At 39.7% G+C, this 27,750-nt stretch overlaps 3 protein-coding genes across 5 annotated transcripts; 2 read left to right on the forward strand and 1 right to left on the reverse strand.

Moving 5' to 3' along the window:
- Window positions 1–42: 42 nt before the first annotated feature.
- On the reverse strand, window positions 43–10,664 carry ppp4r1l (protein phosphatase 4, regulatory subunit 1-like). Of its 2 annotated transcripts, XM_077726646.1 has the most exons (21): window positions 10,511–10,664; window positions 10,395–10,444; window positions 7,811–7,855; window positions 7,507–7,636; window positions 5,919–6,025; window positions 5,686–5,828; window positions 5,460–5,606; window positions 5,171–5,278; window positions 4,883–4,948; window positions 4,626–4,784; window positions 4,428–4,552; window positions 3,514–4,001; window positions 3,127–3,428; window positions 2,985–3,059; window positions 2,730–2,915; window positions 2,423–2,584; window positions 2,250–2,350; window positions 2,041–2,161; window positions 1,525–1,659; window positions 1,309–1,450; window positions 43–1,158 (listed from the first exon to the last, which is right to left on the reverse strand). In XM_077726646.1, exons 2-21 carry the CDS (start codon window positions 10,399–10,401, stop codon window positions 1,010–1,012), a joined length of 2,898 nt encoding a protein of 965 aa, XP_077582772.1. In that variant the 5' UTR covers window positions 10,402–10,444; window positions 10,511–10,664; the 3' UTR covers window positions 43–1,009. The 2 variants fall into 2 exon arrangements, with proteins under 2 accessions (XP_077582772.1, XP_077582771.1); XM_077726645.1 differs by having other exon boundaries at window positions 10,395–10,664.
- Window positions 10,402–16,007, forward strand: rab22a (RAB22A, member RAS oncogene family). Its single transcript, XM_077726652.1, has 7 exons — window positions 10,402–10,979; window positions 11,879–11,958; window positions 12,587–12,668; window positions 13,658–13,729; window positions 14,074–14,180; window positions 14,405–14,514; window positions 14,582–16,007. Exons 1-7 carry the CDS (start codon window positions 10,944–10,946, stop codon window positions 14,677–14,679), a joined length of 585 nt encoding a protein of 194 aa, XP_077582778.1. The 5' UTR covers window positions 10,402–10,943; the 3' UTR covers window positions 14,680–16,007.
- Window positions 16,008–16,444: 437 nt separating this feature from the next.
- vapb (VAMP (vesicle-associated membrane protein)-associated protein B and C) lies at window positions 16,445–25,847 on the forward strand. 2 transcript variants are annotated; one of them, XM_077726650.1, is made up of 6 exons: window positions 16,445–16,761; window positions 18,446–18,598; window positions 22,390–22,493; window positions 22,581–22,661; window positions 22,747–22,926; window positions 23,853–25,847. In XM_077726650.1, the coding sequence occupies exons 1-6, from the start codon at window positions 16,704–16,706 to the stop codon at window positions 24,006–24,008; spliced, it is 732 nt and encodes a 243-aa protein (XP_077582776.1). In that variant the 5' UTR covers window positions 16,445–16,703; the 3' UTR covers window positions 24,009–25,847. The 2 variants fall into 2 exon arrangements, with proteins under 2 accessions (XP_077582776.1, XP_077582777.1); XM_077726651.1 differs by having other exon boundaries at window positions 16,449–16,761; window positions 22,750–22,926.
- Window positions 25,848–27,750: the final 1,903 nt, after the last annotated feature.

Here is a 27,750-nt window from a genome sequence, read left to right on the forward strand (position 1 = left end):
TGCTGCCAGTAGTTTTTTTCGGTAAACATGAAGGTAGGTATATCATTTTTAATCATTTTAATTACAGAGTACTAAAAATAACATTACATAAAATGTCTTTTTAAAAGAACCCATTGAATATTACAAAGATCTGTAAATCTTGAAAAGTTAGGATATAAAATCTTTGAACAGTGGTGCATAATTGAGAAAAATAATTTCCGATAAAATGTACAGCATATATTAACTGTTCTACCACGTTAAAAACAAAACAAAAAATGAGATGAACATCAAACTCGGACAAACGAGATGAGTCGTCACCGTCGTTTACGACGATGCATACGCACAATCGGCTCGTGTTAGGTCAATGTATGTAATCATTAAAAAAAAAAAATACAAGTGATGTCAGACCATCATCACTTCACTGGCCTCATTTCCATCATGTGACGTCATATCTAATCCACAGGTTTAAAAACTGTACACAAAACGGAGGTGGAAGCTTTAAAAAAAAGGATCATTCCTCCACATCGGGGTGGAATGGTGTTTTTATGCTACTGTACAAGCGCTAAATCAGATCCACTGATAGCTCGCGGTGGACTATACACAAAAAGAGTCTTTGAGGAAGGTGGGGGAGACATGCATATGATGCGCTCCAGCCCTTACGAGGATGTTTTGTTTTACGAGCTCACCAAATGGAAACCAGTCACGTCCAGGAGGTATTTCATCAACGGTGTCACATTCGTCGTTTCGGTAAACGGCATGAAAGTGGAGTTTGGGCTAGCCTGAGTCCCCCTGAGTTAGCGCGACTTGAAGCCGACGTCGTCTTCGAGACGCCTGGTGAGGAAATAATACAAAAACTGGTTGATTTTAATCTCGCAGTTAGCTTCGGTGAGTTGACTGCGGTTAGTCTGGAGGGCAAAAAAATAAAAATTGAGTCCCGCTCATTTCCTGAAAACTGCTTTTTGTTTTGAAGTGTCCCGCTGTGTGCTCGTGTCTTGGCTGTGCTGGTAAAGAGAGAGCTGGTGGGCGGTGTTTAGATGAGGGGGGCTGTATCCAGGGTCAGGCCTTTGGTGGGGTCAAGGCTGGCAAAGAAGCGTACGTCACGATCTTTGTCCGACTGGAGCGCCATCACCGTTTCTTCCAGCTCGTCTGAGGAGGCACAGCTCGCCTCTTTGAAGTAGGCTAGGAGGGTGATTGAGAGGTAGTTAGCTTAGCCTAAGCATGGGCTCGGAAAAGGATGCTTGGATAATAGCTTCCTATTTATAATCTATTAATCAAGATGTTCCCACTCAAAGTAATACATTTTTTGGAGTGATGTTTTTGGGGTCCTACCTTTTTCCATCACACTCTGGCGAAGGGCCTTGGCCACCAAAACTCGTACATTGGCCACTGGGTCTGACGAGAGGCTGAGCAGGCTGGGGAGAAGGTGCTGGCTGAACTGATCCATGGGCATGCAGTCTTCCTCTACGACCGCCTGCCCACAAACGAGTGTGTGAAGGACACGACCAAGAAACAACGGGAAGTTTTGATATGCGCCCGCTCGTTCACCTGACAGATGAAGGCGAAAGCTTGCCGTCCGACCCACTTGGGACAATGGCAGAACCTGACGGTAAGCTCGTTGATGAAGTTCACCCCTAAATCGTCGGCACCACTCGAGTATAACTTCTGGAGGATCTCCACCACCTGGAAAAGAAATAAATCACAAAAGAATGAATAGGATACCGGTTTGAAGGTGAGCTTGAACCTTGCTCAGACATGATCACTTTGGTCATTAGCCAATTTATGACACATATTTCATTATGAAATTTAAAAAAAGAAAAAAAACACTTCATACCCACAACAACACAGAACAAGTTTAGGCAAAACTAAGAAAAAAACATTTTGCTGTAGCACCAGCAAAAGAAGCTGGATTTCATATGATGACTTCATATTTTATAAGTTTCCAGTTGCAACAGTTTTATCTTTTAGCACAAAGTTGCAACGTTTAACATCATGAGATCATAGTTTTAGCGCACCAGCAGTTAAAAAAAAAATACAATCCAGCCATCAGGCTGTGCGACATACCAACTTGTACGAGATCCACCTGACTTCTGAGACCTTATCGGAGCAAAGCGTGAGTGCGATCTGCCTGAGGTAGTCGTAGACATCGTAGTGGCTGTACAATTCAATGATCAGGATGAGCTGCCTAAAAAGGATGCCACAACGAGAAAGGAAGGTAGTCAATTCTCAAGTATGTCTCACATTAGGACTAAAAAAATGTGAGCTAGACGCACTCTGCCAGTTCGTATCGGAACCTCCAGTTGCGACTGTTGTCAGTCACCATGAACTCTTGCAGCTGGTACAAGTATTCTCTCCTTTTGTCTGCATGGAGCAACTGGAAGAACAAAAAAAACAATGGGCTCACATATCCCACTAAAGTTAGCTTGAGTTCAGGCTGATTGCAAACCTTGAGAAAGTCATAGAGGTGCTTGAGGACACCGATCCGGACCTCGTCCAGGTCCTTGAGAAAACCATTAAAAATGGGAACCAAGTCCGCCGCGGTCAGCTGGTCGCCGAGAATGACTGCCAGTTCATGGATGGAGAACGCCAGTGTTCGGCGCACTTTCCACTGCAACAAAATTGAAGAAAAGACAAACGTGATCAGATCAAATCAGCAGAGGCTCCAAGATTCCCTTTGAAACACCTTCACTAAAATGCAGGTTTGTCACATAGAATCATTTAATTGTGATGGAATAAATATTTTCCGTGCCTACCTGCACATCAGTGGCTAACGTTTCGTACGTGTCTTTGAGGCAGTGCCAGTTCTGCCGACCCAAAGTGAGAGCGACACCTGGCAGACTGAAGGCGCAGTGTTTCGCTATCTCCGTATCCACCGTCTGAGCTCGCGCTGGGTCCGTCATGGAGAGGTACTGATCCAACAGCTGCTGGGGAATTACATTCTGCGGGCCAACGAGGCAATTCCACAGATAAGGGAGAGTCGGAATATCAAAACATCCTGGAAGACGTACCTGGATTTTAGGTTTGTCTTCGCACACCGAGTCATCGGTTTCCTCTTCCTCCACACTTTCAATTAGTTCGGATACCTGAGAAATAATAGGTGTTGGAAAAGCCAAGACTTCAGATTTAGCAGCTCGTTTTTGTTTGTCATACCAAAACTGGGGAGCCAGGTGACATCTCTTCCGGATCCTCCAACGGTTCCGTCTGTGTCCTCTCATCTCCTTGCTCCTGGACCGGACACGTTTCAGTCTCTTCAACGCTTTCCGTCGCTTGTTCCTCTTCCGCGAGAGTCTCGTCGCCGTCGGACTGAACGTCAGGCGTTTCGCTCTCGATAACCGGACTGTCGGCATCGCTGTCCTCGGGCGACTCCATCAGCTGGCTTTCCGTGGGACTGTCGTCGGACGGGCTGTCAAGCTGAGCGGCCTTCAGAGCCGCTGCCAAAACCTGAACTTGAACTGGGTGACAATAGTAATGGGAAATGCTGTGATATTTGAATTGTGTGTTGGGAATATCTGAGCTACAAATAGAGCATTTGCTCACCTTGGACATCGGGGTTGTCCATATGTGGCTGCAAACAGTCCAAAACCATCTGGATCTGGTGACTGGTACTTTTACTCGAACTAGCCATGGAATCGGAAATGCTCCTGAAGTCTTCTTCTTTCTGCTCATCTTCGCTCTCCTCCATCTTCTTCTCAATCATGTCCCCCATTTGGCAGCTGATCAATTCCAATTCCCCGCTGATATCCGGTAGGGGCGGCCTCCAAAAGTGGAAGGAGTTAAAGTTCTCGTCCGCATGTGGGGCATCTTTGGCGTTCCTAGCGTTGTTGCCGGTGTAGGCTGGGTTGTCTGGTCCCTCTCCGTGAGCAAAGCTGTGGTTGTTGTCTTCGTAGTTCATCTCCTCGGCTGCCAGCACATGCTCTGGCGAAGGTGTGGCCCGGCCGTCCTGGTTGGGCGGCGTGTGAGTGATTGGCCTTTCCATGCGACGGCTGCTGATGTCAGCGCAGTTGAGGGAGTTCAAGGAGCAGTCGCTACAATGACAAAAAGTAGATTCTAAAGAGAAACCTAGCATCCATATGCCTAATTCAGGAAATGAATCGGAAATGATTCTAATCTCTCTCAAGTTGTTCTAAAGCATCAGATGCATTCCAAGGATCATCGGGGTACCAGCACATCTAATTTCCACAATTTAACTTTTAGCAGAGCTGGGTGCTATGGCCACATAATTTTTTTTTGAGTGACTGTTTTTTTGCCCCACAAAAAGGTTTGACAAAGAAAAAAATGAATAATAGGACAAAGAAGCAAAAGCAAACATATTTTCACTGAATAATACGAGAATTCCATTCTCTTACCTGCACCTAATGACTTCTTTAAATGTTCATTAGTGTAGACATTAACTATGGTTTTGGCAAGATGTATATCGTAATATCGACAATCACTATTAGTGCCTTTTTTACCTGTCTAACGTGCACCTAGAAACATCCAGTAGCCCTCCATCATCTCTGAAGTAGAGGCCTGCACTGGTTGGGTTGGCAAAAGTGGAGATGAATCGACCCAGAGACTGAAAAGCAGCCTGTCGCACCTAGATCAAAAAACAAAGTCATGATTGAAGATGTCAGCTATTGTCTGTGTGTATGTTTGTTTGTTTGTTATACCCAGCGAGACTGATCACTGATGAGGCTGATGAAGAGTGGGGACAACTTTGTACGCCGCACTTCCGGCAAGGTAGAATTTGAGACCATCATGAAGCACTCGGCGCAGGCTTTCCTGATGCCCCACAAGCTGTCCGAGCACAGTTCAAAGAACTTGGGAATCTACACCACGACAAGATAATGAAAAGAGAGCCAAATTAAATAGCCATCGCCATCAACATGAACTTCAAGACTTAAAAAATAATTTTAAAAATCCTCACCAATAGGTTTTCTGTGGCTTCCTGACCCACAATTGAACAGAACTCCCCAAAATTGGCCGCGCAGACCTAGAATACAAGTACAAGAAGGAAAATAACACTTAATACATCCATGTGTATCCTTTCAGAATTTCAGCCAGTCAACCAGGGACTTAAAATTCCACAGGAAAATAACAGGGATTTGCCTGCCAGGCTGATGGGCAAAACCAAAGTGTGACCTGCATATTTATGACCATAATTCCTCCCGAATACCTCCATAACAATCCCAAAGTAAGAAGCCAAAGAGGCTACCTTCCGAACTTGAAAGAGTCTGGCGTCACTGCACAAATCGCAGAAGCGGGGCAGTAGGAGCTGCTCCACTGTGTCTTTGCTTAGCATGGTCACCACTTTACACATGATCTAGAGAAAGAAGCAAATGACAAGTGCCGTTATAATCTTCTGTTGACTTAACTGACTTGTGGCTGTAAAAGAGACAGGGCTGACAGCACAAAGAAGGGGATACCGTTTTTTTTTAAATTCAAATAAACAAGGATTTGATTTTTCAGCCACATCACTCTGTCCCATGTTTTTTGTTACTTACAGCAACCGCCTCAATCTTGTAATCGTCATCACTTCTAGGTTCGGTGAGATCCAGCAGAACTGGACAAACTTTGGTCTCCATGTCGGCCTTTGAGATGAGGCCCTGCTCCAACAGCACCAGCAGTGCCGCCTGACTGGTCTTTCGCACCTGGAATAAAAGGCATTGGATTCAAAATTCAATGCTATTTTGTACAATAGTCGAATTTCAGACTAGTTTGTAAACGGACCTGGTTATTGGGATCGGTTAGATAGCGCACCACTATAGGTACTAAGTATCTGGAGAAAGCGGCGGGGAAGTTGGGCCGACTCTCGTGCAAAAACATGGCAATGTTGGGGACCTGCTCCATCAGCTCGGCTCGTACGGTCGGCTCTGAAAAGGCACGTGCACGTGTTAACGGCACATGTGTGGCTTGCACTTAAAGCACCAAATACACCTGAGTTACAGAAAAATGGTATCTACCTCCATCTTCAGACATTCTAGCAACTGTCTCCATGACACTGATGAAGTCATTTTCATTATCGCTGAATTCGCGAAGCACATCGAGCAGCCCACGAGCCACGATCTGCCTAAAAAGCCAAAGGAACACCGGGTTAGTTCGCCTGCCTACACCCTGTGAGCGCATTCCGAAATCAAATAGCCAAGCAGGGGAAAAGCTCACTCACAACAATCAAATGTTTATGCAAAGGACAAAAGAGTATTATTTTTTTCTGTGTGAGTGTTTTGGGGTTTCTAACCTCCAGGGCATTCTAAGTAAATAATAAATGGTGACTATTGTTGCATTGGCTTTTCCACATTCCCGTCAGAACAGACCCATTGGTACTATATTTAGAACCTTCTTTCAATATTCTGCTTCTTGTTCGAAGTCAGTGCAGGTATGTGATGAGCACGTACACTGGAATGTAGAATGTCTCTTAGGTGACAAAGGGAGAGGACACCTGAATGGTATGTCAATCTTGAATGACAAACTAATAACCCGGGTTGTTAACTTCCCTGAGTCATAACAGGAATAAGTTAATCTATTTCAGATTCATTCATCGTTTGAGTTGTATTTGTGTGGTGGATTTATATTCTTTTTTGGCCTATTTAGGCAGCCAAAAAGTTTTATTTACCGTTAAATACCCAACATTTAAAGCTTTGAGAAATGCGGTAGCCTGACAATGAGGAAAAACTAGAAAAACAACTCTTTTGCAAATTGACATGGACGAGCGAGTTGAGAAGTTCACATGGAGGCTGCAGCATTTTCTAATCATGCTTCCTGCCAGATGTGGCACCACTTTGTAATCGGCATACTGGCGATGTTGTCATTTCCTTCGCCGTGGGTGTCAAAACTAGCATACTTTAGTTTGTGGGCTGAACAAGATGAACACTTTTGGATTATGCAAATCCTAACATGAAGCAATATCATTTTGACTTTAAAATATATTTGTCAACGCAAACACGATATTTAACAAGCAAGGCCAAAAACTTGTGCTGAAATAAGAAAAGGACAAGTATTGTAATCCTACTTATTGCAAGGTAGCATATACCTTCAATCACATTTTTGCTGTTTTATGTATCTGTATACATGTTTGTTGTCTCTCCAGCTAGAATTTTGAAGAACATGACTAACCACAGAGGTGGTATTGAAACTTCCTAATGGTACAGCAAACCCGTTTTAGCATAACAACTCATCTACTATTTGGCATGACCAAGTATCTGGACCGGACTATAAACTACAAAGAGTAAATACATATATATGTATACATATAAAAGGGTACTATTTATAAAAAGCCGCTACCATGCAGCGAAGGCGTCAACACACGGCCGCTATAAAAATCGTCACATAAAACTGCTCCTAACACTAATATGTGCTACCAAAGATGGAAAGCAAATAGAGAACTGGAAAATGTGGATTGCTTCACTCTCAGAAGCAATACACCATAGGATTTGTAGTTTGTGTTATGCAGCAGTTTTTTTAATACAAAAACAAAAACGTGCAGAAAGCTAAAGCACTAAAATGTGAAAACATGATACAAGATTGGAAAGTTTCCTTCATTTTTACTCTTACCTGTTAAAGACATTTTCACTGAAAGCGTACTTCTCCAACCTCCCGAGGGGCGTCAAGTTGTCCTGGCCCGCGTCGAGAAAGGCTGTGATGCGGATGCTGTCGCACTCTGAACCATAGTCATCAAATCCAACTGCAAGATAGAAACCAAGTGATTCCAATCCAGTTTTTACTCATAGCGGATTTCATTTTGTGCCAGAAACATTGATTGCAAGCATTAGAGCTGCTTGAAAAAGATCTTAAAATGTTTAAAAGTACACATTTGGTTTTGTAATACTAAACTTTATTTCTTATATCAAGTACTCACAATCATCCAGATCATCATGGCCGTCTTCGAAATACAAAGATAGACCTGCAACAAAGAATTAGTAGTCGTCAACACTTTATGCATTGCACAAATATGACTTTAACGACATGAGGACAAAGTCCACCTCAGTTTGACAAGGCTAACATAAATCACCCTCCAAAATGCATGACTTTGTGAATGCAAAGAACATAGTCAGAGTACCGGCAAGGGCACGAGTGTTAAAGTAAAGGGCATGTCTTCCAAAATCTGCCTGGAACGCATTGGGATTTTTCTGCTGGCATTTAAACCAAATCAGGCGCCGCAGTCTGACTGCAAAGCACATCCCAAAAACTCTGGTGGCATAGGAAAAAAAGGTGTTGACAGCCAGGTGTGGAAAAAAATAATAATTCAATCAAGAAATTATGTTGTGGGTATTTGCCTAGCTGGTGAGAAGCCGAGCAAGTATTCAGCCCCTGAGGGAATGTCGAAAACTCTTGTCATGAATCTACTTGTTCCCAGGTTGATTATGATGTAACTCCATTAGAGGTACATTTTTTTTTCTGACAAAGACATCTACTTTTGGAGACTTACAGCTAGAATTTGAGCCAGTGTGCGTTGTACCTTAGTACCGTATTTTAATGACTATAAGGCGCACATAAAAGTCTTAAATTTTCTCCAAAATAGACAGGGCGCCTTATAATCCAGTGCGCCTTATATATGGACCAATATTAAAATTGTTATCACGATAAAATTAAATAAACCAGTCGATAGGACAACTACGGCAAGCATCCCCCGACTCTACTATTTTCCCAAATTCTTTAAACAATATATAGATGTTGGATTAAATGTGCCTATTTAGTCGAAATGAGGTCACCTCAGTGCCAATTGAATAATTCTACAATGTTCCCATATTCAACTTTTTGTTTAAAAATGGGCACATTTCAATTTATTTGCAGGCTCAATATGAACAGATATTTGTTGAAGATATTGTTTATCTACTGTTAATGTACAACTAGTCTTTAGTCTAAATATTATAACATTACCTCATCAGAAGTCTTTACATAATACATATAAATGAGTGTGCTGGTAAGATGACAAAGAATGTTACTCACACTCCTAGATGGTCTCCACTTTTGGCTAATTAAGAGGTTTAAAATAACAGTGTCAGACAGTCTCATGTGATCACAGCACATGGTGGTGAAGCTCTCTGAAATATTCATGGTGTGTGTAAGCTTTCATAGTCGCATACCCCAACCCAATACAATAGTCATAGATTTGACCAATAAAATGTCTTAATAATAGCTTGAATACTTTGGACAACAAAGTAGTAGCCTCACTAATAGTGTGCAACCTTTTCTTAGCATCAGTAAATCATTTTACATGCATGGTTTATTTTTTATTTAACTTAATACAAAAAAAATCAGTTGGATTTAACTTTTAAATACAATAACAGAATCATAATTGTCAAAAAGGTATGTAGGTGAGTTGCAATCAAATAGTTATGAAACATTTTTGGTAAAATAGATTTTTAGCAGTGTTAATGATAAAACTACATACTGTAACTAAGCAAAGCTTTTTTGCTTTTTATTGCCATTGGCAACGATATACGTCGATCTGACTTTTTTCATTCTTCTGCTGTGGATTGCAATGAGTTAATTAATAGTAGACGACCAATCCATTTGGAGTGGGAAGATGACAGCAAATGAGCATTTGTTCATTCGCTGCCTTTCCACTACAAATGGAATGGGCATCTACCACTCTCAATGGCAGCTAATGTGTAAAATTGGTATATTCTACCAAATTGATGACATTCTTCCATGTGTGTTTTTTTTACTATCAAGTATCATAAATAATAAGAAACATGACCAATAATAAATTATAAACTTACTATTAAATTAGAACAGGTTTGCAATGTTACTTCAAAAGAACAGAACAACTTAATTTAAACTGACTGGAATGCAGGAAGCAAAAGTACAACAGCAAGATGTGAAAACAACAGTGTTTACAGCTGCCCATCGTATGGAATGTGTATCGAATACAAAAATAACATCGGACAAAATTAAACATGTAAATGCACTCATTCCTTGTCCGGATCGGGACACTCGGCGTGTTTCACTTGGCGAACCCACTCAGCGTGTCGTCCCAACAATAATATTTGGCGAGAGTCGCGTGCATGTTTTTGGATTTAGCCAGCTTATGCTGAAAATGACTTTAGCATTCCTGCTAACGTTGGCTAGGTCAAGGCACGGGCGTTTGCAGAGGAACCAAAAAGCTCATAAAGGCATAAAACCCGCGTGGATCTACTAGCAAATTTACTTTTGTGCCCATCTTGACGCACGAAAAGAAGTTGTGGATGAAATAGCGATGGTAAACGGAGACATTTCCACATCCCCATTTAGCTTTTGTTAGCCTAATGGCTATTATGTTGCTAAGTTTGCTAACGCGATTCAGTCCAGCCCTTTCGCTTGTCTTGACTCGTTCAAGAAAACACTTTTCTTCTCCTCCGGGAAACCCAATGATACACCTCAACGATTCCATGTCACTAGATCTTGCCATTAAATATCCCCCCAAAACACACCAAAAACACTCTAGAGTGATCCATTACCTGCCATGTTGAAGATCGGTTCGGCTCTGCGGGCTGCCGTCCCGTGTGGGCTGTCACCGGGCACTCAGCTGTTATTCAAACCCACAAAAAATAGTAGAAACACTTCCAGAATATACCTTCTGGATCCAGTCGATGGCGGGGGGTTAAAACACGCTTGCGGTAATCAGCTTGGGAACAAAGTCGACATAACTCAGAGTGAACGAGGGCTTTTGTGCTCGAGTGGGAATCTCCGCCGGACTCGGTTGAAGAAGAAGAAAAAATAGCAGGAGAGTCACGTGATATCGCGCAATAGTTCCAAGATGGAGACGGTGGTACGTTGAGCTACTTTCACTCCTCAGCAAGCCTGCTTTTCACAAATATTATCCCACCATGGCAAATCCGGACCTCATGACAACACCCAACTCCTTCTACAATTAAGATTTCTCCACTCCGAGAGGAAAACAAGAGTCGTCTTGGTAAAATATTCTAAACAAGGTAGCTAAAACGGAGAGGTGGGACGAAAACAAAAGTGCCAATGAATGTCAAGTCGGTGTAAAACAAGAAGCTGCCATGACATTAAGAGAGTTAAAAGTTTGTCTTTTGGGGGTAAGTCATCAGTTACTTGTTTTAAATCATGTCCTTCGTTCGGTATTTCCATGTTTTGGTAAATATATTACATCACAATGGCATTCATTACGTTTTGCAAGGCGTTTTAGTTGGGGTCCTATGCAATCAAAATGGATAAATCGTAAACTATAGATAATTTCAATCCATTTAGTGGTCCGGCAGATAGAATGGCCAATTATTGTAAATGAATTACTACAAGAATACTACGTTTTAGTTATATTTTAACTCCTTCAGGGACAGTGGTTACTCGCGATTCAATTCATTCAGCCACCCCCAGTCTAAATGGACTGGACGTCTGACGCCGTCAATGGCAGTCAAATGAGAAAGTGTAAAATACACCCAGGAACGAATAGTTATTGGATATACCTGTTGTCATGTAGATTAATTGCGTTTTTTTCATAAAGCTTCTCTGAAAATTTGATATGTAATAGATATGTACATTAATAATTAATTATAGTACAGATATAAAAAACAGAAAGTATTTGTATATTGGATCCCATCATTTGAGTAAATTTTATTGACTAAATAAAAGTACACACTTCTAATTAATATAATCAATAACATTGAAATACACCAATGAAGTATGATCAACCTCAATTATTTATTTTTCACTGCTATTTAATGAAGTCCATAAAAAAGATATGTCATCCCTTAAATGGTAATTTCACAGTTTGTGGTCAACAAACTGCAAGGCTTATCAGCTGATTTTTTTTTTTTTTATCGAGTGTGAGGGACCGTAAATACAAAAAGGTCAACAGACTACATTGACCTAACAGGACAAAATGTTCTCATATGCCTTGGTTAAAAAAATAAAAACTATAATGGTCATTGCATATTGGAATTTTTGATCATTTTGAAGTGTTTGTGTTTTTCTGCAGGACACTGGCGTTGGCAAGTCAAGTATTGTTTGGAGATTTGTGGAAGACGGCTTTGACCCAAACATCAACCCGACTATTGGGTAAGTTTTGTTGGACAGTAGGGGGGGGGTCTTAAATTTTAAAGCTCATTTTTAATTGGAAATTAAATTTAAATACCATTTTAAAGCACATTTTTTAGTGTAAATTAATAAAATACAATATCTCTCCAGGCAGTGTTTTAAGTAGCATTAATGTCCATGAGCTGATAAATGTATGTTAAAAAAGATACATACAAGCAAATCAAGTTGTTGTTTTTTAACCTGTAAGTTTTTTTTAACTTAATGAAAAATATTTTCATGAGTTCATAACAATTAGCAGGTTGCCAGGTAGTCCAAAGTTTTGATACTGATAATACACACGCTCTTTATGTCTTTACAGTCTGTATATAATTACTGTATTGTATATTGAATTTGTGAATGAAAGGCTTTTGCTTATTTACTGGATAAAATCGTTTTATTTTCCTCCCACACTGGGTAATTATGTTATTACTATGAATCACATTTTACCGTTTGTGATTGAGAAAGCAACATCCTGGTAATCTAATAATCTGTCACTGGTGTAATTATGGATGTATTAGCAGATTTTTTTAATGAATGAATTACAAATCTTAGCCTTTTGATCTTTATTGGGCACTCGTGATCCCATTTGATAACACATTGCGTTCCACAGGGCATCTTTTATGACCAAGACAGTGCAATACCAAAATGAGCTGCACAAGTTCCTCATTTGGGACACAGCTGGACAAGAGCGGGTCAGTACAGTTCATTCAAATTCTTTATTTTTATTTAAAATCATGGGTTTACATTCAAATGTGAGTCAGACATGCAAGGCTTTTAGTTGACATTTTTAAAGGCCTTGTCTATTAAAAATGCACTTCTGCTTTATTTCTGGCAGGGGGCAACATTTCCTTTTCTGTGAGTCAAATTTGAAATTATAATGCACATAAGAGTGGCAATTTTTTTTAATGTGATCAGCTTTCTTCACATTGCAATGGTATAGGACAGGACTAATTGAAAATAGATAGCGTGGGAGTTTTAAATGGGTTATTAGAGAGAAGTCAGCAGTAAGGTTGAAGGCAATTTTCCTTTTTTTTGCACCACACAATACTTCCCATTCGTGCATGTGGCGATATCTCGCTCGTCCTGGTGTCGTCCTCTCCTGAGAGGCGAGATAAGAGGCAGCCTGTCTTTCTCCTTCCTCCGGTGGTTGTTCGTCTCCATTGCAAACTTCAGGGGACAAACACGGACGCGGTCAAGATAAGAGAGAATGAAACCCAAGCTGCCTTTTTAGTTGTCATGTGTCAAAGTCACTGCCACTTGCTTGTCTTTCTCTTTGATTAATGATCGTGCTTTACGTGTTGCTTTTTTTTACTGCAGCAAAGTTTCCACAAGTTGCTACTGAACTGAATAGCATTGTTCCAAATAGTTGAAATCAGCAGAAATTCCTTGCTTTGTGAGGATTTAAGGATGAAACGGACATTAGTTTCCATTTAAGTCGCATTTGTGGCAGCGCTCCTGACATTCCGCTCATCTTTCTCTTGATGACTTCCATGTGTTTCAGGCACTTTTGAATTAAAACATGGCCAGAACAATGTGTGGTTTTATTTATTTTTCTTAAAAAAAGGCTGTAATAGCATTTCAATATGATTTAGGAATTAGTCAAATCATTGGCATTCTCCTACTAACTTCCATGTTTACACTGTTTTTCCTCCATTTATTGATATTATATTTCCTCCTATAGTTTCGAGCTCTGGCACCAATGTACTACAGAGGCTCTGCAGCGGCAATCATTGTTTATGACATCACAAAAGAGGTATTGTTTCTGTTGTAGGTGTGTACCGTCGCTTCTGATCCATATAAAGATCTTCTTGGCGAGAGTCGGAGCTGTCTCCGCTCTTCGCTGAGTGGCACATCCTTCCCACAGCTCTAGTTTGTATTCCTATGGAGGGAAAAGTTGAATGCTTTTGGAACATAGCCCATTTCTTCTCATTTAGTCTGTCTGTTAACTGTAAAGTTTCAGGTGTTAGCCAAAAATATGATTGGAAACCAAGGAAACTGCTCTTTAAGCTTTCTTTGGAGACAGCATTCTTTGGCTTTTTTTTCTTCTAAATAGTATTACAAGCTCGTCAACATATGGTTGCTCATGTGTGTTGTCAGGAATCCTTCCAAACGCTAAAGAACTGGGTCAAGGAGCTGCGTCAACACGGCCCTCCCAATATCGTGGTGGCCATCGCCGGCAACAAATGTGATTTGAACGATGCCAGGTGATTCTATGATAATACCAGGGTCATTTATTCTATTTTGTGCTAACAATTCTTTCCTAATTCACCCTGTTGTTTTTTCCCTTTTCCACCTTTCAATTTTTTTTCCTTCTACCCTTTCCCGTTAACCTTTTCTGTCTTCCACCCTCATCTTTCTCATTTTCTCTTTCTTCCCTATTCGCCCTGTTGTTTTTTTTCCCACCATTTGACAATACATTGGTTGATAGGGAAGTCTTGGAAAAGGATGCTAAGGACTACGCTGACACCATCCTTGCCATATTTGTCGAGACCAGTGCCAAGAATGCTGTCAACATCAACGAGGTGTTCATTGAAATAAGTAAGAATTAACTGAGCTTTGCTTCAAGTATGCGCGGTGTGCTTGAGTTTTGCGTTTGTCGTCATAGGTAAGCGCATCCCAGTCGCGGACGGAGGTCTGGGAACGTCGGGAAAAGGTTTCAAGCTAGGGCGTCAAGAGTCAGAGTCTCGCAGGATATGTTGCTGATGGCCCCAGTGACAATTGGTGATATTTTCTGATTCTCATTCTTCCTTTGAATAACCGTTAATACAAGCATGAAAGGAGGACAAAAACTGTTCACAATATGGATTTTAGAAACGACTGATTAGGAAAGTCTATTTGGTCTGTCATTTCCCACTAATAAGACATATGAGAGTATTTTTGATAGTGCTTAAGTTATTATTTTTAGGAATCTCTTCAGTTTAATGCAATTGTCTGTGCAATTCTTTATTTGGGGTTTTTTATGGTGAAAAATGCACATTTCAATTGTGGTAGAAGAATGGTTTCAAGTTGTGGCAGAAACAGTGGCCTTTTATTTGCTGTGATCTTCATTAACAAAAAATTCTCGTTGGTCATCAGGCTTTCGAGAAAACCTAAAATGCACCAGAACCATTGCCTTTCTTTCATTCAACTTCCTTGTACATGATTTTGTAGATCATGGACGCATCCATCAAACACCTGTTGTGATATTAGCTCTTTAAGAAGTGCCGTGTTCAATCCTTTTCCGTTTAGTCTTTGCATTGCTGCTACTTATTTTATTAACTGCTTAACGGCCTAAGTTTCAGCATTGTTTTATTTAATGCCTGACCTACATTAAAAAGAAAAAAAAATAATCAGCTCAAGAAGATGACGTGGCGCTACATGAAACATGCTTTAAACCCTGTTTGAACCCCTTTCTACAAAATGCTTTCAGTTAACGACCTTGGACTGATTAAGCTTGCAATTTTAGCCACTTAACGTCTCAAAGAGATTGGTCATCCAAAGCGTATTTACTGCCAAGCATGTCTATACAGGTCAAATACAATATATATTAAAAAAACATTGATGCCATTGTATTTTCTTTTCTGGTTTCACTTGATTAACTTGTATGGCTTTTCAAAAACCATTTGTGTCAAGTTTGTTTGTGGATATATTATGGGTTGAAATGAAAGGAGTTGAGGTGACAATTGCATCAATTTGATTCACAGTTGGAAGACCAATTGTGGAATTATGATTGTTTTGGCTGCCAAATTCTGTGGAATGGGGTAAATTCCAGTTAATAAAACGCCAATAGTCTTGGGCTGGCCCTGGGAATGCCATTGGCCAACTTTATGTACAGTGTTTTATGTCATATGACTTTGCATGTCACAAAATACAATAATATTCCATGCTAGAAGACATTGTAAAGCAATTACATTTTTGTTAATATTAACACTATGAATCATCTTTTGATGTATGTTTCATATTAACTGCTAATTTATGTTTGCAGTGTATATTTCCAAAAGTGTGATATGAAATTTTCAGTTTATTTCCAAATAAAGGATTTTTAAAATGTGTTTTGTCATTCAATTGTGTACTTTTAAAGGGCAAATAAAGTAGTATTTCAAAAACTCAAGAATGGATGAGAAAAATACATCTTTTCCCACTATCATAGATAACATTATATTAGTTTTTATTTAAATTAGAAACTCAGTAATTAGTTTTATATTTTTTCTATTTCTAAAAACAAATACATGAATAAAATTAAAATGAGAATTCTTCTATTTGTCCAATTAAAACACTATTTCATTTTGAACAAATAAAATAGTAATTATTAACTCATTGTGTGTCATTGACAACGATTAACAAGCAATTTATTGAAACTGGGAGGTCTGACTGTGTGAATGCTAATCTTCCAGTGCCATTGACGACGCCAGACGTCCAATCCATTGCGAATGGGTGGTCTAGCAGTGAAACTATAATTTGTTCGCATCATCACATCATAGAAGCACCCACAGAGCCTGTGGTTTCTCCGGCGTCACCCTTCGTCACCCCGTCACCCTCCCCGCTGGGTGGCAATGCAGAGGCAGTGACGTCGCCGACCTGCCTCTCACTCCCTTCCTGGCCGCTGCATCACAACAGCCATCGCTAGTAGCTCCAGTGGTGACCGGGGGGCCGGCTAGTCTTGTCGCCGAGTCCCTGACACGCAAGAACCGTCCACAAGTGGCTCCCCAGTCCCCATTTCCCCCGATTCAGCTCCAGCTCGTTGGGTCATGGCCAGGCAGGAACAGGTTCTGCTCTTGGAGCCTCAGCACGAACTGAAATTCCGAGGTGAGGAGAAGGGAAGGAAGGGCCCCAGTGGCTCGGATGGGAGGGTTGGCACGGGAGAAAATGGGATGAAAGCGAATCAGGCACTTCCGTGGGCCATTTTTTGCAGATTTTAAAGAGTCGACGGTGAGAATCCGATCGCTTCGTGAGTGACTGCAGGTCAGGCGACAGCAGCTAGTTGGATTAGCATGTGACGGCTAATACACACAAGGCCTCGTCGCACATTTCCTCCCCGAAGGCAACCTCGTTTTTGATGAAAAAACACGCGGACAATGCCACGACACCACCAGAAAGTGTGCGATGAAGGAGAAATGTGTTTAAAATCGTCGGATTTTGAATTCGTTTGTGAGTTTCGACGTTTCGAGCAGGTGTAACCGGCTAACATTAACTCGCCCTCTGATTGGCTGGCTCGCCCCGTCAGTTTCACACTTGACAAGCTGTCAGCTACGGTGGTTATAAAAAGTCTACACACCCCTACTCAAATTCCAGGGTGATAACCTGTACAGCTTTTAACAGATAAAAAAAGACATTCAAGAAGGAAGGGTTCATGTGAAATTATGTAGATGTTCAAGTGTCATTATTAATCAGGCGGTGTCCAGGCTCGACCAATCACATTTTTAAGTTAAATGGTAATCAGCATACTTTGGATCAGGGTTGTCAAAAGTATCAAAGTATTGATCTTGAATTGTCGCAATACAATATTTGATTGAGTCTCGAATTTCAACTATTTATCTGTTATTGCGCTACTATAAGTCACCAGAAATTTCTTGATGTCAAGTGAATTTGATTTTGCACTTCTAATATATAGTATATTTTAGCTTTTTTCATGTTAACAAATTGGCTGCCATACTTTTCCAGTTAAAATAACGTCTGCCGTATTTACTCGCATATAAGCCGCATATGTGGCACCAAAAAATGGTCTGAATCGAAGGTATGGCTTATATGCGAATAAAAAGACAACATGCACGAAACTGCAAGGTGACAAAGACACAATGCCTTAACGTAAGACATTGCAGCCAATACTGTCATTTATATCAAAATATTATTAATTAAAGAAAAAAAAACGGATCTTGCAAAACGTGAAAAAACTCACTTCTGCCTGTAATTGTTCGCTCAGGGCGTCACCATCAAGACGACACTAGTACCCCAAATCAAAGATGATTTCCATTCATCTGTAACTTGAAAAAAGTATCTTTTGCAGCAATCGGCCATGACATATCCATCAAGTTGGGCTACCCCAACTGCACTGAACTCCCACCTTTTGTCTTCAATCACTTAGGGAGGAAAGTTTCTGTCACTCTAATGTTTGCTGAGTCGAATGAAACTTTATCCGGGCGCCAATGCTAATTTTGAAGTACGGCCATGTGTGTAGTTCATGTCTCAACATGATTTTACATTTAGATGTAAAAATAAAACGTGGGAAAACCTTACATTTGGTTGACAGCGTGGGGAAACATACAGCTAAGTAAATTGAAGTTTTGAATTAGAGCCCTCGACCGTGAGGAATCACACATAATAAAACTGTGTCGGGGAAGTCAATGGAATTCTCCACTTGGCAACAACCAGCAGAGGACGCAGTTACTGCAATTCAGGCCCAGTCAGTTTGTTGCCTTAAGCAATAGAAAAATACAAGACACCGACCATTTAATGTAAATGTGGTAACTTGAACACACCTTTCTTTTTGTAGGTCCATTCTCTGACGTGGTCACCACCAATCTCAAGCTCGCCAACCCTACAGAGAGGAATGTGTGTTTTAAGGTGAAGACGACCGCCCCACGCCGGTACTGCGTGCGGCCAAATAGCGGAATCATCGATGCAGGCACCTCTATCAATGTCTCGGGTAATTACATGTTGTGTTTGTGAACAAAGCTGCATTTCAACTGCCGGTTTAAGTGCGTCATTCCATTCAATGACTAAATATGTGATTGTAAATGCTGTTGATGTTGTCTAGTTTCTCTTGTAGTATTTTTAAACGTGTTTGGAGGGACGTTATGATCACATTGTGTAATGGCAGATGTCAGCCAGCAGTGGGCAACGAAAACACACGGTCCACTCATCCACTGTAGGTGCCCAGTTGGCTCATTTTTGAGTGCCAAATGTTAGAATTTGTCAAACGCTTTATTGAGACCAAGGTGTGATTTGTCACTGCAACAAAACAAGTAGTCTGCTTTTCCCCTTAATATGTCAGGTAAAAATAGATCAGACTGCCTTTGGTGTTTTTTTTTAACCAGGTCACGTTGCCATGGTAATTTTTTTACAACCTCCATAGAGAAGTAAAGCAGGGTTTCCCCTCATCCTCCATAAAACCATCATTTTGACTGTCTTCAGTTGAATAGCATAGTGCCATCACCTAAAAATATTTAGTTTGGAAAATTGCAAGAGAAACCACATTCTAAAATAGATTCACCCAAACTGACATTTAATGTAAGACTTTGAACATACTTCACTGAACAATGATTTCCTTGCCAATTAGAGTCTTTTTACTCATTGTGAGATTTCAGTTTTGCTAATTACTAGGAATATTGGAAACTCAATCACTGGTGAACCGGAAAAAGGCAACAGTGGTCAAATTTGGAAATGGGAATTTTACTCCCACGGTTTCAATACAGCAATGTCGATACGCTTGACGGTAAGTGAATATGTTACGAGTAACCTCGACCGCAGGAACGTTGCCATACTGCACTCAATGTTATATCGTGGTATAATATGTTCCATGAATGTTTGGAAGGCAAAAAAAAACTGTCCACAAACACTTGGTTTCTTATGGGAACGTACTCTTCTGAAATTCCGAGATGCGAGAACATTCCCAGCGATGCCGGAAGGGAAATAACATGCCTGGATATGAAATTACAATTATTGTATTGCTGAATAAGCCTCATTAGCTTGCCATTAGTACGACAAACGGATACCTACCAAGTCGTAGCCTGATCCTTCCATTGGGACGCGGGTTTAAGTGCTGTGGGCTGTGTTAAATCCCTGCAAGACTGTTTTCTTTAACTTTTGATTTACATTTGGACGCGGTGTACCCACGAGAGGGGAATCAGGAAAAAGATCCTGCTTGGCCGAGAGGCCCAAATATGAATACATGTTGTTAGCGTTAGCGCTCGTATCCTGGCAGGCTTTCCCTACGGACCAACGAGTCTGCTTCACTTCATGTCTTTTTGTTCCCTGGCTGCAGTTAAGGTCCACATTTGCTGACCTTGGACGGACCCTTTCCTTTTTGTGACAAAAAGCCACCTATTACATTGTAGTAATTGTGATGAGGTGTATTGCGTCATCTGTGATTTTAGGCAACATTTACTCTTGTAAGTTATGTCCTGACACAGTGACTGTCATTGGACATTTTTTCAAAGTTTTTCTTCTGAAACTGATTTTCAGGCAACAGTTTGCTCTTTTTTTAAATTCATTTCCAGTCCACCGTCATAACTTTGAGTTTCAAGGTTTTATTTGACTTTCAGTTTTGTATTGTATTGAATAACTTTCCCATTACGAGGAAACAATTATTCTCGTACTTTTTTTATTAGGGCACCCATAATAAATCAGCGAATATACAAGTACAGTTGTGTTCACTAGCAACTATTCAATGTCCTTGCAAGTCTCGACATAAGTAAAGACATAAGTTTAGCATAGATTTATACATTGATTTTACATAAGTCTTAAATTTGATCTGATTGAGTAACAAAGTCATCATGTTACTTTGCCTTATTCCAGTTAGATTTCAATATTATGAACATTGCTGTAAATGGTTGTTATCAAATGAGTGTGGTTTTGTAATGAATCAAAATAAGATATTTATACAGTAACATCTGCTTTTGCTCTGGAAAACAATGATAAGGTTACACAATTCCATCATGTTCATACCTCAACTTTCCTTTGTGCAGTGCAAATCGAGTATTAAAGTACTCACAGTCATAAATCACAAAATGAAAAGATTTATATACAACTTGGTGAATTGTCAGATGAAACACACCCATATCAAAATCTGAGATTTTTATTTGGGGCTGTAAACTATTACACTTTTTTTTAAAAAGTGTACTTATTTCTTTGGGAGTTCTAGTCAAACGAATCAGTCTACTCACCTGAACACAGATTTAGAACTATTTGTCCTTATTTGTTTTGAGGAAAGGTTACAACCTCGTTATTTGGCCTTTAAATTGTTCCATTCATCATCAACCAGCAGGCGATTGATCATCCCGTTTCCTCGCGCTCCCTACAATTAACCTCTGTCCTTTTATAAACGATGACCTATCATGTAGTAGAAACACCAAATCACACCATTAATCAAGCAATTACCAAAAATACCTTTTATTGCTTATCATTCAAAGTTCTGCATCTAAAAATGTTTTTAAAACAAAAATCCTCCAACCACTCCAAATCCTCTTAGCCAAAACCCCAAGGGGGAGAACATTCCCATGCTAAGGACCTTTTAATGTGATACTGTGTTGCCCAAAGAATTTACCCGCTTTCCTGCCTCCGTTCTCCAGTGGCGTCCCCTCGGACCCAAGTTGGATTGCCTTGTAAATTGGGCCTGATTGAAACAGGACGTTCCCAATCTGTTCATGCCGTCTGTTTCTGCTTTACGTTACTGAACCTCCCCGATGGCCGTTTTGGTGCGCAAATCTTCGATGGAGGGAGAATTGGCATGTGCCACAAGTAAAAAAAATCTCTTGATGGTTACTCCGGGTGTGACATTAGCGGGTCATTTGATTTGCAAGAAAACCGCAGAACAGGGTTTTTTCTTTTTTGGAGCCCCTTGGCGCCGATGTCACAATAAGTCTCTAATTTACAACCACATTAAGAAAAAATAGTGGTCAAAGGAGAAATGATCTCCTCCATTAGCAAGCAGTTGAGCCATCCTCCATGCGCCGCCAGACCTGGCTTAAGAAAGTGATCATTGTAAATCAATGTTACAGCTTGAAAATACCTTCTCAGCCTTGGAATGACATCAAATAGAGAACTATCGTCGGATGTGGCCATCGGTACAAGTGCTATTCCAGTGCAGCACCTGCTTTCAGTTAAAGGAATATGGAATGCTAAGAAAAAAGGGAGAAAGGGAGAAACAGGCTTGGGAGCTGTTAGAACAATTAACCCCTCTCTTGTAGTTGTGTCACTGTTTCACCGTCATGGTAACTAACATTAGCTTGGAATTAGATTAAAGATACCAATGTTTGAAGGGGCTTCAAATGTGACCCGTGAGTATTTTGATAATCAAATTGAAGATTTTGTTTAAGATCTAACAAATCCCTGGCCTAGTGTAGGCTACATTCTAGGCCTAAAAATGTCTTCAATTTTACATTGAAATAGTGAATTTAGAGATCACAATATATTTCATGGGTGCACGTTCCCAGTTTATTGTGTTATCCAATTCTTCTGCAAATTTCTGTTAACAGTAAATATATTTGAAATCTGTATTTTAATAGCATTCAGGAAAAAAATGACTTAACTTGAAATAATGGATGAATATATATGATTTATATACCTGTTCCTTTCATTATATTTTCTGAAACTTTCTAGATAATTGCTGTATTTAAAATCAACTGTTTTGACTGTATTCTTTGAAGTTTATATTGTTGAATTTAAAAAGATGGTTATTAACAATAATATATCGTTGTTTCATTTAATGTTTTTCAGTCATGCTGCAGCCTTTTGATTACGACCCCAATGAAAAGAACAAACACAAGTTCATGGTTCAGTCCATGCTAGCGCCCCCGGACATGACCGACATGGAGGGTGTGGTGAGTGTTCTCGCATTTTATTTCACTTTTTATTTTCTGATCTCATTGGTGACTTATTTTATTGTTTTTTTTTCCCCCACTCGCCAGTGGAAGGAGGCAAAGCCAGAGGAACTGATGGACTCCAAGTTGAGGTGTGTTTTTGAGATGCCAACAGAGAATGAAAAAACGGTAAGCACTTAACTTTATTTTCATTTTTTTTAAATTCTATTTTTTACTTCACCACAGTTAATTAACTTACTGAACTGTATGTCAGCAGCACGACATGGACTCCAACAAGATGTCATCCAACTTGCTCAAGTCCGATTCTTCCTCACTGCCGTCCAAGACCATCAGCTCCACCCTGGATGATGGTGAGGTTAAGAAGATCATGGAGGAGTGCAAGAGGCTCCAGATGGAGGCTCAAAGGCTACGGGAAGAGAACAAACAAATCAGGGTGAGTTAAAGCCTACTCAAGCGGCAATGTTTGAAATTTCTACCTGCTTTTTTTTGACTAAGTAAGGCCACTTTGTTTTGAATGAGTCATCCATGCCATAAATGGTATCCGCCTCACTAAAATTTGCCTTCTAATGTCCGCGATACCAAAATAGAAATAAAAGTACATGAGCAGGGTCCACTGTTAAACTTTATAACTGTGTTTAGTTAAACTGCAAGGTTAAATTACTTTATTTTTGCTGAAATTCAGCCATGTTAAGTAGTACTTTAATATTAGGCAAAAGGTAGATCATTTGAAGTGCCTTCGCCAAGCCCCACCTCCTTGGTATTTCGGGAAAATGCCCTCTTTTATTCTGTCAGTTCAATACAGCCCAGTTACGGTCACAATAAAATAAGGCTTGTGTTCTTTATTTTTTATTTTGCTGACTTGATAGCCATCGTTTAGATATCTGCCTCGTGGTTTGCATTTCAGGACACAATGCATCTGGCATTTATTACAAAGCAGGCATGCCAGTGTGGCTTAAAGCTATTTTTTTCTTCTTGGGAAAACCTGGAAAGTAAAAAAAAAGAGATGTTATCAGATGTTATTGTTTGGAAAACAAACACATTTTCTTGTTTAAAAAAAAAAATCTCTGAAATTACCTGACAGGTTGCGGTAGGAATTGAAATCACTTTTTATTTACCAAAAATTGCCCTTTGCCCTGTAAATGCTTAATAGAGAAAACATGTAATATTCATTCATGTCCGATTTGCCCCGGGCATATAAGAGTTCATATCAGACATACAGTACAGAGAGAGAACTATAGGCGCTCCCAAAGTTTTTTGACAAACAAACCCTAGGATGATTTACTGATCATCTGATCTCTCTATGTCCAACATTTCATCTCTTCCTCTCATTACTTCCCAACCACGTCGGCCCTCCTTCAGGAGGACGACGGCCTGCGGATGAGAAAGAGCAACGTGATTTCCTCCCAACACTCTTCGGCCATCCTGAAGAAGGACGAAGGCCTGAGCGCCCGCTCGGCCGCGCTCTACATCCTCTTCTTTTTGGTGGGCGTCATCGTGGCCAAATTGGTCTTGTAGAGCACGGCGTCGTCGGGTCAGGGGCTGGCCGCCAGCAAGCATGCTTTGTTTCTCGGGGGATGAAATCAAACGCAGGGGGATTGCAGGATTTTAGAACAGAAAGGCCGGGGCTTTGTTGGGAGGGGGGCGTTTGGATTGAGCCTCGTTTATATTGCAGAAAAAAATCATAATGTATGGGGGGGGCAATCAAGAAAAAAAAACTAAAAATAATTCACCTTCTTCTGAACAAGCTGTTGGGGGTCTTGCCTAATCACCGTGTTCAAATCATTCTTGTCCTTTTTCACCAAATTTTATGAGGGGCAGCACAAAAGAAATTTGAAGTGCGTCTTTGGTCATTTTTCTTCCTCCTCACGTCCACTGTACAATATATCCAAAAGGGGATCCTTTCACCTTAAAACCCCCCTTAGGGGGAAAGATTTAACAAATAATCATCCAGGCAGGCGGGAGTCACAAAAATCCACTTTGATTGAAGAACAACTTTGAAATTGTTCGTTTATCCCTTTTTTAAGTTTCACCTTCTAGCTGTCACGGCATCTCGATCGCATGCGCTCAAAGCCGAATGTCGCATCTAGACTTTTTTCTCTTTTTTTTTTGGAATCTAAGTTAATTGCTTTTATAATGGTGTCATTATTTGGCTGTAGATTTGCACAACTCAGTTTCATTTGATCTTTCTGTGTTTCATTTTCATGACTTCATTTTGTTATTGTTGTGAAACCTCGTCAAACGTTTTAATGCCGCTTCCTGGAAAAAAAAAACAGCTCCAGATTTTGTCAGGTTTTTCGATAGCGTCTGCTGATGTTCACCAGGGCGACACTTTGCCGTGTGAGTTGTTCAAGCGAGTTTGTTTTTCCTCAGACCGATACTACAGTACACAAATATGTATGCACATAACGCACCTGAAAATATACACTCACACATAAAGGGTGCATGCAGAAAGGATGGTTGTTTTCTTCCCATGGCATTGACCAATATTTGCAGCTTTTCCTCATTTTTTTCCTACTGAGCCATACATTTTTCAACTTTAAATGTATGTTTAGCTAACTAGAGTAAAATGCCTTCACCCGATGTACTTTTTTTGGTTTAAAAACAAAACAAAAAAGATCTCCATCCCTGTCGTTTGTTCTCACGTTTATCTGTTTTGCTTGTCCGCATTATAATCCCCACGGCATTTGAAGTTGTTTACTGCACTAAGGTGAAGCGTGTGATCTTCCTGTACCGCTATATATATTTATACTATCTATATACTACACGTATGATATATATATAGCGAAAGCCTTGAGGGACCAGGTCATGAAATCGTACTGTTCTGAAGAAAAACAAATTTGAAATGGTTTCCTCTCTTAAATTTGGATAAGAAAATGCTCATTCTCCCACAGAGGAAATGGGTTTACATTCTTACTATTGTATCTTATGGGTGGTCAGTTCAAGGGTGAATTGCTAAAGGAGCAGAACAAAGATAAACTCAATATTGTCAGGGTGTCCACATAGTACTCGGAAGCATCTGACACAAGGAAAAGATGGGAGGAATGCGAATTACAACCAAACCAGAATCGATCCCAATCTCGCCAGTGCTATGCTGCCATGACGCACCACCAATTTGTAGCTGAACCACACAATTCTACATGTAAATACTTGATGATCCAGGCAAGACACTACAGTGACCATCACCTGAAGCAGTTAAGCAACTGTTTTGTATGTATGTAAACAAATAAGTCTATCTGAGAAGAAGAAGATAAAAGATGTATTCCTAGTCAAGTAGTCTCTCTGGTGTATAAGAGCAAAATCCCACCTGGTTGGACTATGTAGCATCTTAATAAATTAAAGGAATTCAAGTCCCGACTTGGTTGTCTGAAGTTATTTTCTGTGTTTTTGGATGAGCTACTGGACTTTATTTTTTTTAATTCAACAATTCACTAAAATCTGCATTTCGGTGGAAATGTGTTAAGTATCTCAAAGATGAAAAATCAAATGCCCACTGATATACTTTGAATACTGTGTTATATTTAATTGTGGGCTTTGAGGACCTTTTTTTATAGACCCAAAAATGAATGAGCTATCAATTTGCATGGATTCTACCTTGGTATACCTTTTTAATATATAAATAACTGAAGTATTTATCAAGAAATTTACACTGATTACTATACTTGTCTTTTTCATTGTGCCCTGTGATTGGCTGGCAACCAATTCAGAGTCTCTCCACTGCTTGTGCTTTGCTGGGATAGGCTGCAGCAACCCCTGCGACCCTTGTGGAAATATTTCCCAATATATGCAGAGACTAACAACAGTACAGTTAACATTTTGTTGACTATTTAAGAAAAAAATTTGATAAATTGTGCTTTCCAAAAAAAAAAAAAGTCTGCTTACCTTTGGCTGTTTTTGACAACGATAGATGATCGATTTATTTTGACGTCTTGACATGAACGTTTTTCAAAAAAGTTTCCAGTAATCCACCTTTTATTCTGCAAAAACGTGGAGGTCAAGCCGTCAAATTTGATTTGCAAGCCTAGTGCTCCTAGTGCGGTCCCCGTAAATCATCGAAAAACATCTCACGCTTTCACATACTACTCGGTTGATACATTTTCCATTGGAAATGACAGAAACAATAGCCTTTAAATGAAGCTGTGGCTTCTAAAAAATCTTGGAGTCTGAACAACTGGCAGGCGGTGATGCCGTCTGGAGGCCTTTGCAACAATAAACCTTTTCAATCATCTTTGCGAGTCCAACCTTTAGAACAGAAACACGATGCCACACATTTGTCTTATTAATACCTAAATCCAACGACTATGTTTAAGAGCTTGTCCATCAACAATGTTTTTACATGTCTGTCATGGCTTTTCTCTATTACTGTTGGATTACTTATAGATATACTGGGTGTGTGATTGCTGTTTAATTCCTTGTATATTGAATTTAGCAGCTAGACCACCACCAATGTTACTGTAGTTTCCATTTCTACGCATTTCTTCTTTTGCTTTGGCATGTAGTATTTAAAAAAAAAAAGGAGAGTTTTATTTGGAAATGATTTAACCATGCTTGAATAAATGGATGAAGATATATCAATTTTACAGTTTAAATGTCAAAATACCTCATTTGATCTTAGATTTGTTTCTATATTTAAGTATAAAAGTATACAGTATGGATGTACAACTATTTGACTTCAACCAGTGTTCAATTATTATTAGTTTATGTCAGTAAATTTAGTATATTTGGCACTTGAATGTAAAAAAAGTATTTTATCCCAGTTTTATATAAGTATCAAAGCATACATATGTATATAAAACCAGTGTGCTCCAGTTTTTGGGTTATGTGAGTAAATTTACAATATTTGTCCAAAAATATCTACAATTATCAACTTTCAAAAGTTATATTTCTATAGTACTCTCAATAGATTTAACCCTTTAAAAAATCCTTGAATATTTAGTTTTGTCTAAATTAATTGAACCATCTCATGATTTTGAATGAATAGGTTAGACGACTATCGCAGTCAACAAATTATGTGAAAAATGCAGTTATAGTGAAAAAGAAATACAAAAATGTAAAGCACATGATGTATTTTATAGCGCAGCTGCGGCTCATATTTATGTAGAAGAAATATATTTTTTTCAAGTCTGAAATTTGACTTGAGCAAGAGTTTTGGATGTTAACCGCTCGGCTCAAGTGATGTCATTTCAATTAAGTAAGTTTTATGAGAAGGCGGGAGATTGGACGTAAAATGTCAGGCAGGGGAAAAACAAAACAAAAAGCA

This window comes from Stigmatopora nigra, chromosome 10 (assembly GCF_051989575.1).
Source record: "Stigmatopora nigra isolate UIUO_SnigA chromosome 10, RoL_Snig_1.1, whole genome shotgun sequence".
Lineage (NCBI taxonomy): Eukaryota > Metazoa > Chordata > Actinopteri > Syngnathiformes > Syngnathidae > Stigmatopora > Stigmatopora nigra.

What these genes read in the sequence shown, in the direction of transcription:
- vapb (XM_077726650.1), top strand. Translation starts at nt 16,704, where the DNA reads ATGGCCAGGCAGGAACAGGTTCTGCTCTTGGAGCCTCAGCACGAACTG. An exon ending in CAACAGAGAATGAAAAAACG is followed by an intron (nt 22,662 to 22,746) that starts GTAAGCACTTAA and finishes ACTGTATGTCAG; the next exon opens with CAGCACGACATGGACTCCAA. An exon ending in AAGAGAACAAACAAATCAGG is followed by an intron (nt 22,927 to 23,852) that starts GTGAGTTAAAGC and finishes GCCCTCCTTCAG; the next exon opens with GAGGACGACGGCCTGCGGAT.
- ppp4r1l (XM_077726646.1), bottom strand. An exon ending in ACCTCTATGACTTTCTCAAG is followed by an intron (nt 2,351 to 2,422) that starts GTTTGCAATCAG and finishes TTGTTCTTCCAG; the next exon opens with TTGCTCCATGCAGACAAAAG. An exon ending in CCAGAGTGTGATGGAAAAAG is followed by an intron (nt 1,159 to 1,308) that starts GTAGGACCCCAA and finishes TCACCCTCCTAG; the next exon opens with CCTACTTCAAAGAGGCGAGC.
- rab22a (XM_077726652.1), top strand. Translation starts at nt 10,944, where the DNA reads ATGACATTAAGAGAGTTAAAAGTTTGTCTTTTGGGG. An exon ending in TTTATGACATCACAAAAGAG is followed by an intron (nt 13,730 to 14,073) that starts GTATTGTTTCTG and finishes GTGTGTTGTCAG; the next exon opens with GAATCCTTCCAAACGCTAAA. An exon ending in TGTGATTTGAACGATGCCAG is followed by an intron (nt 14,181 to 14,404) that starts GTGATTCTATGA and finishes ATTGGTTGATAG; the next exon opens with GGAAGTCTTGGAAAAGGATG.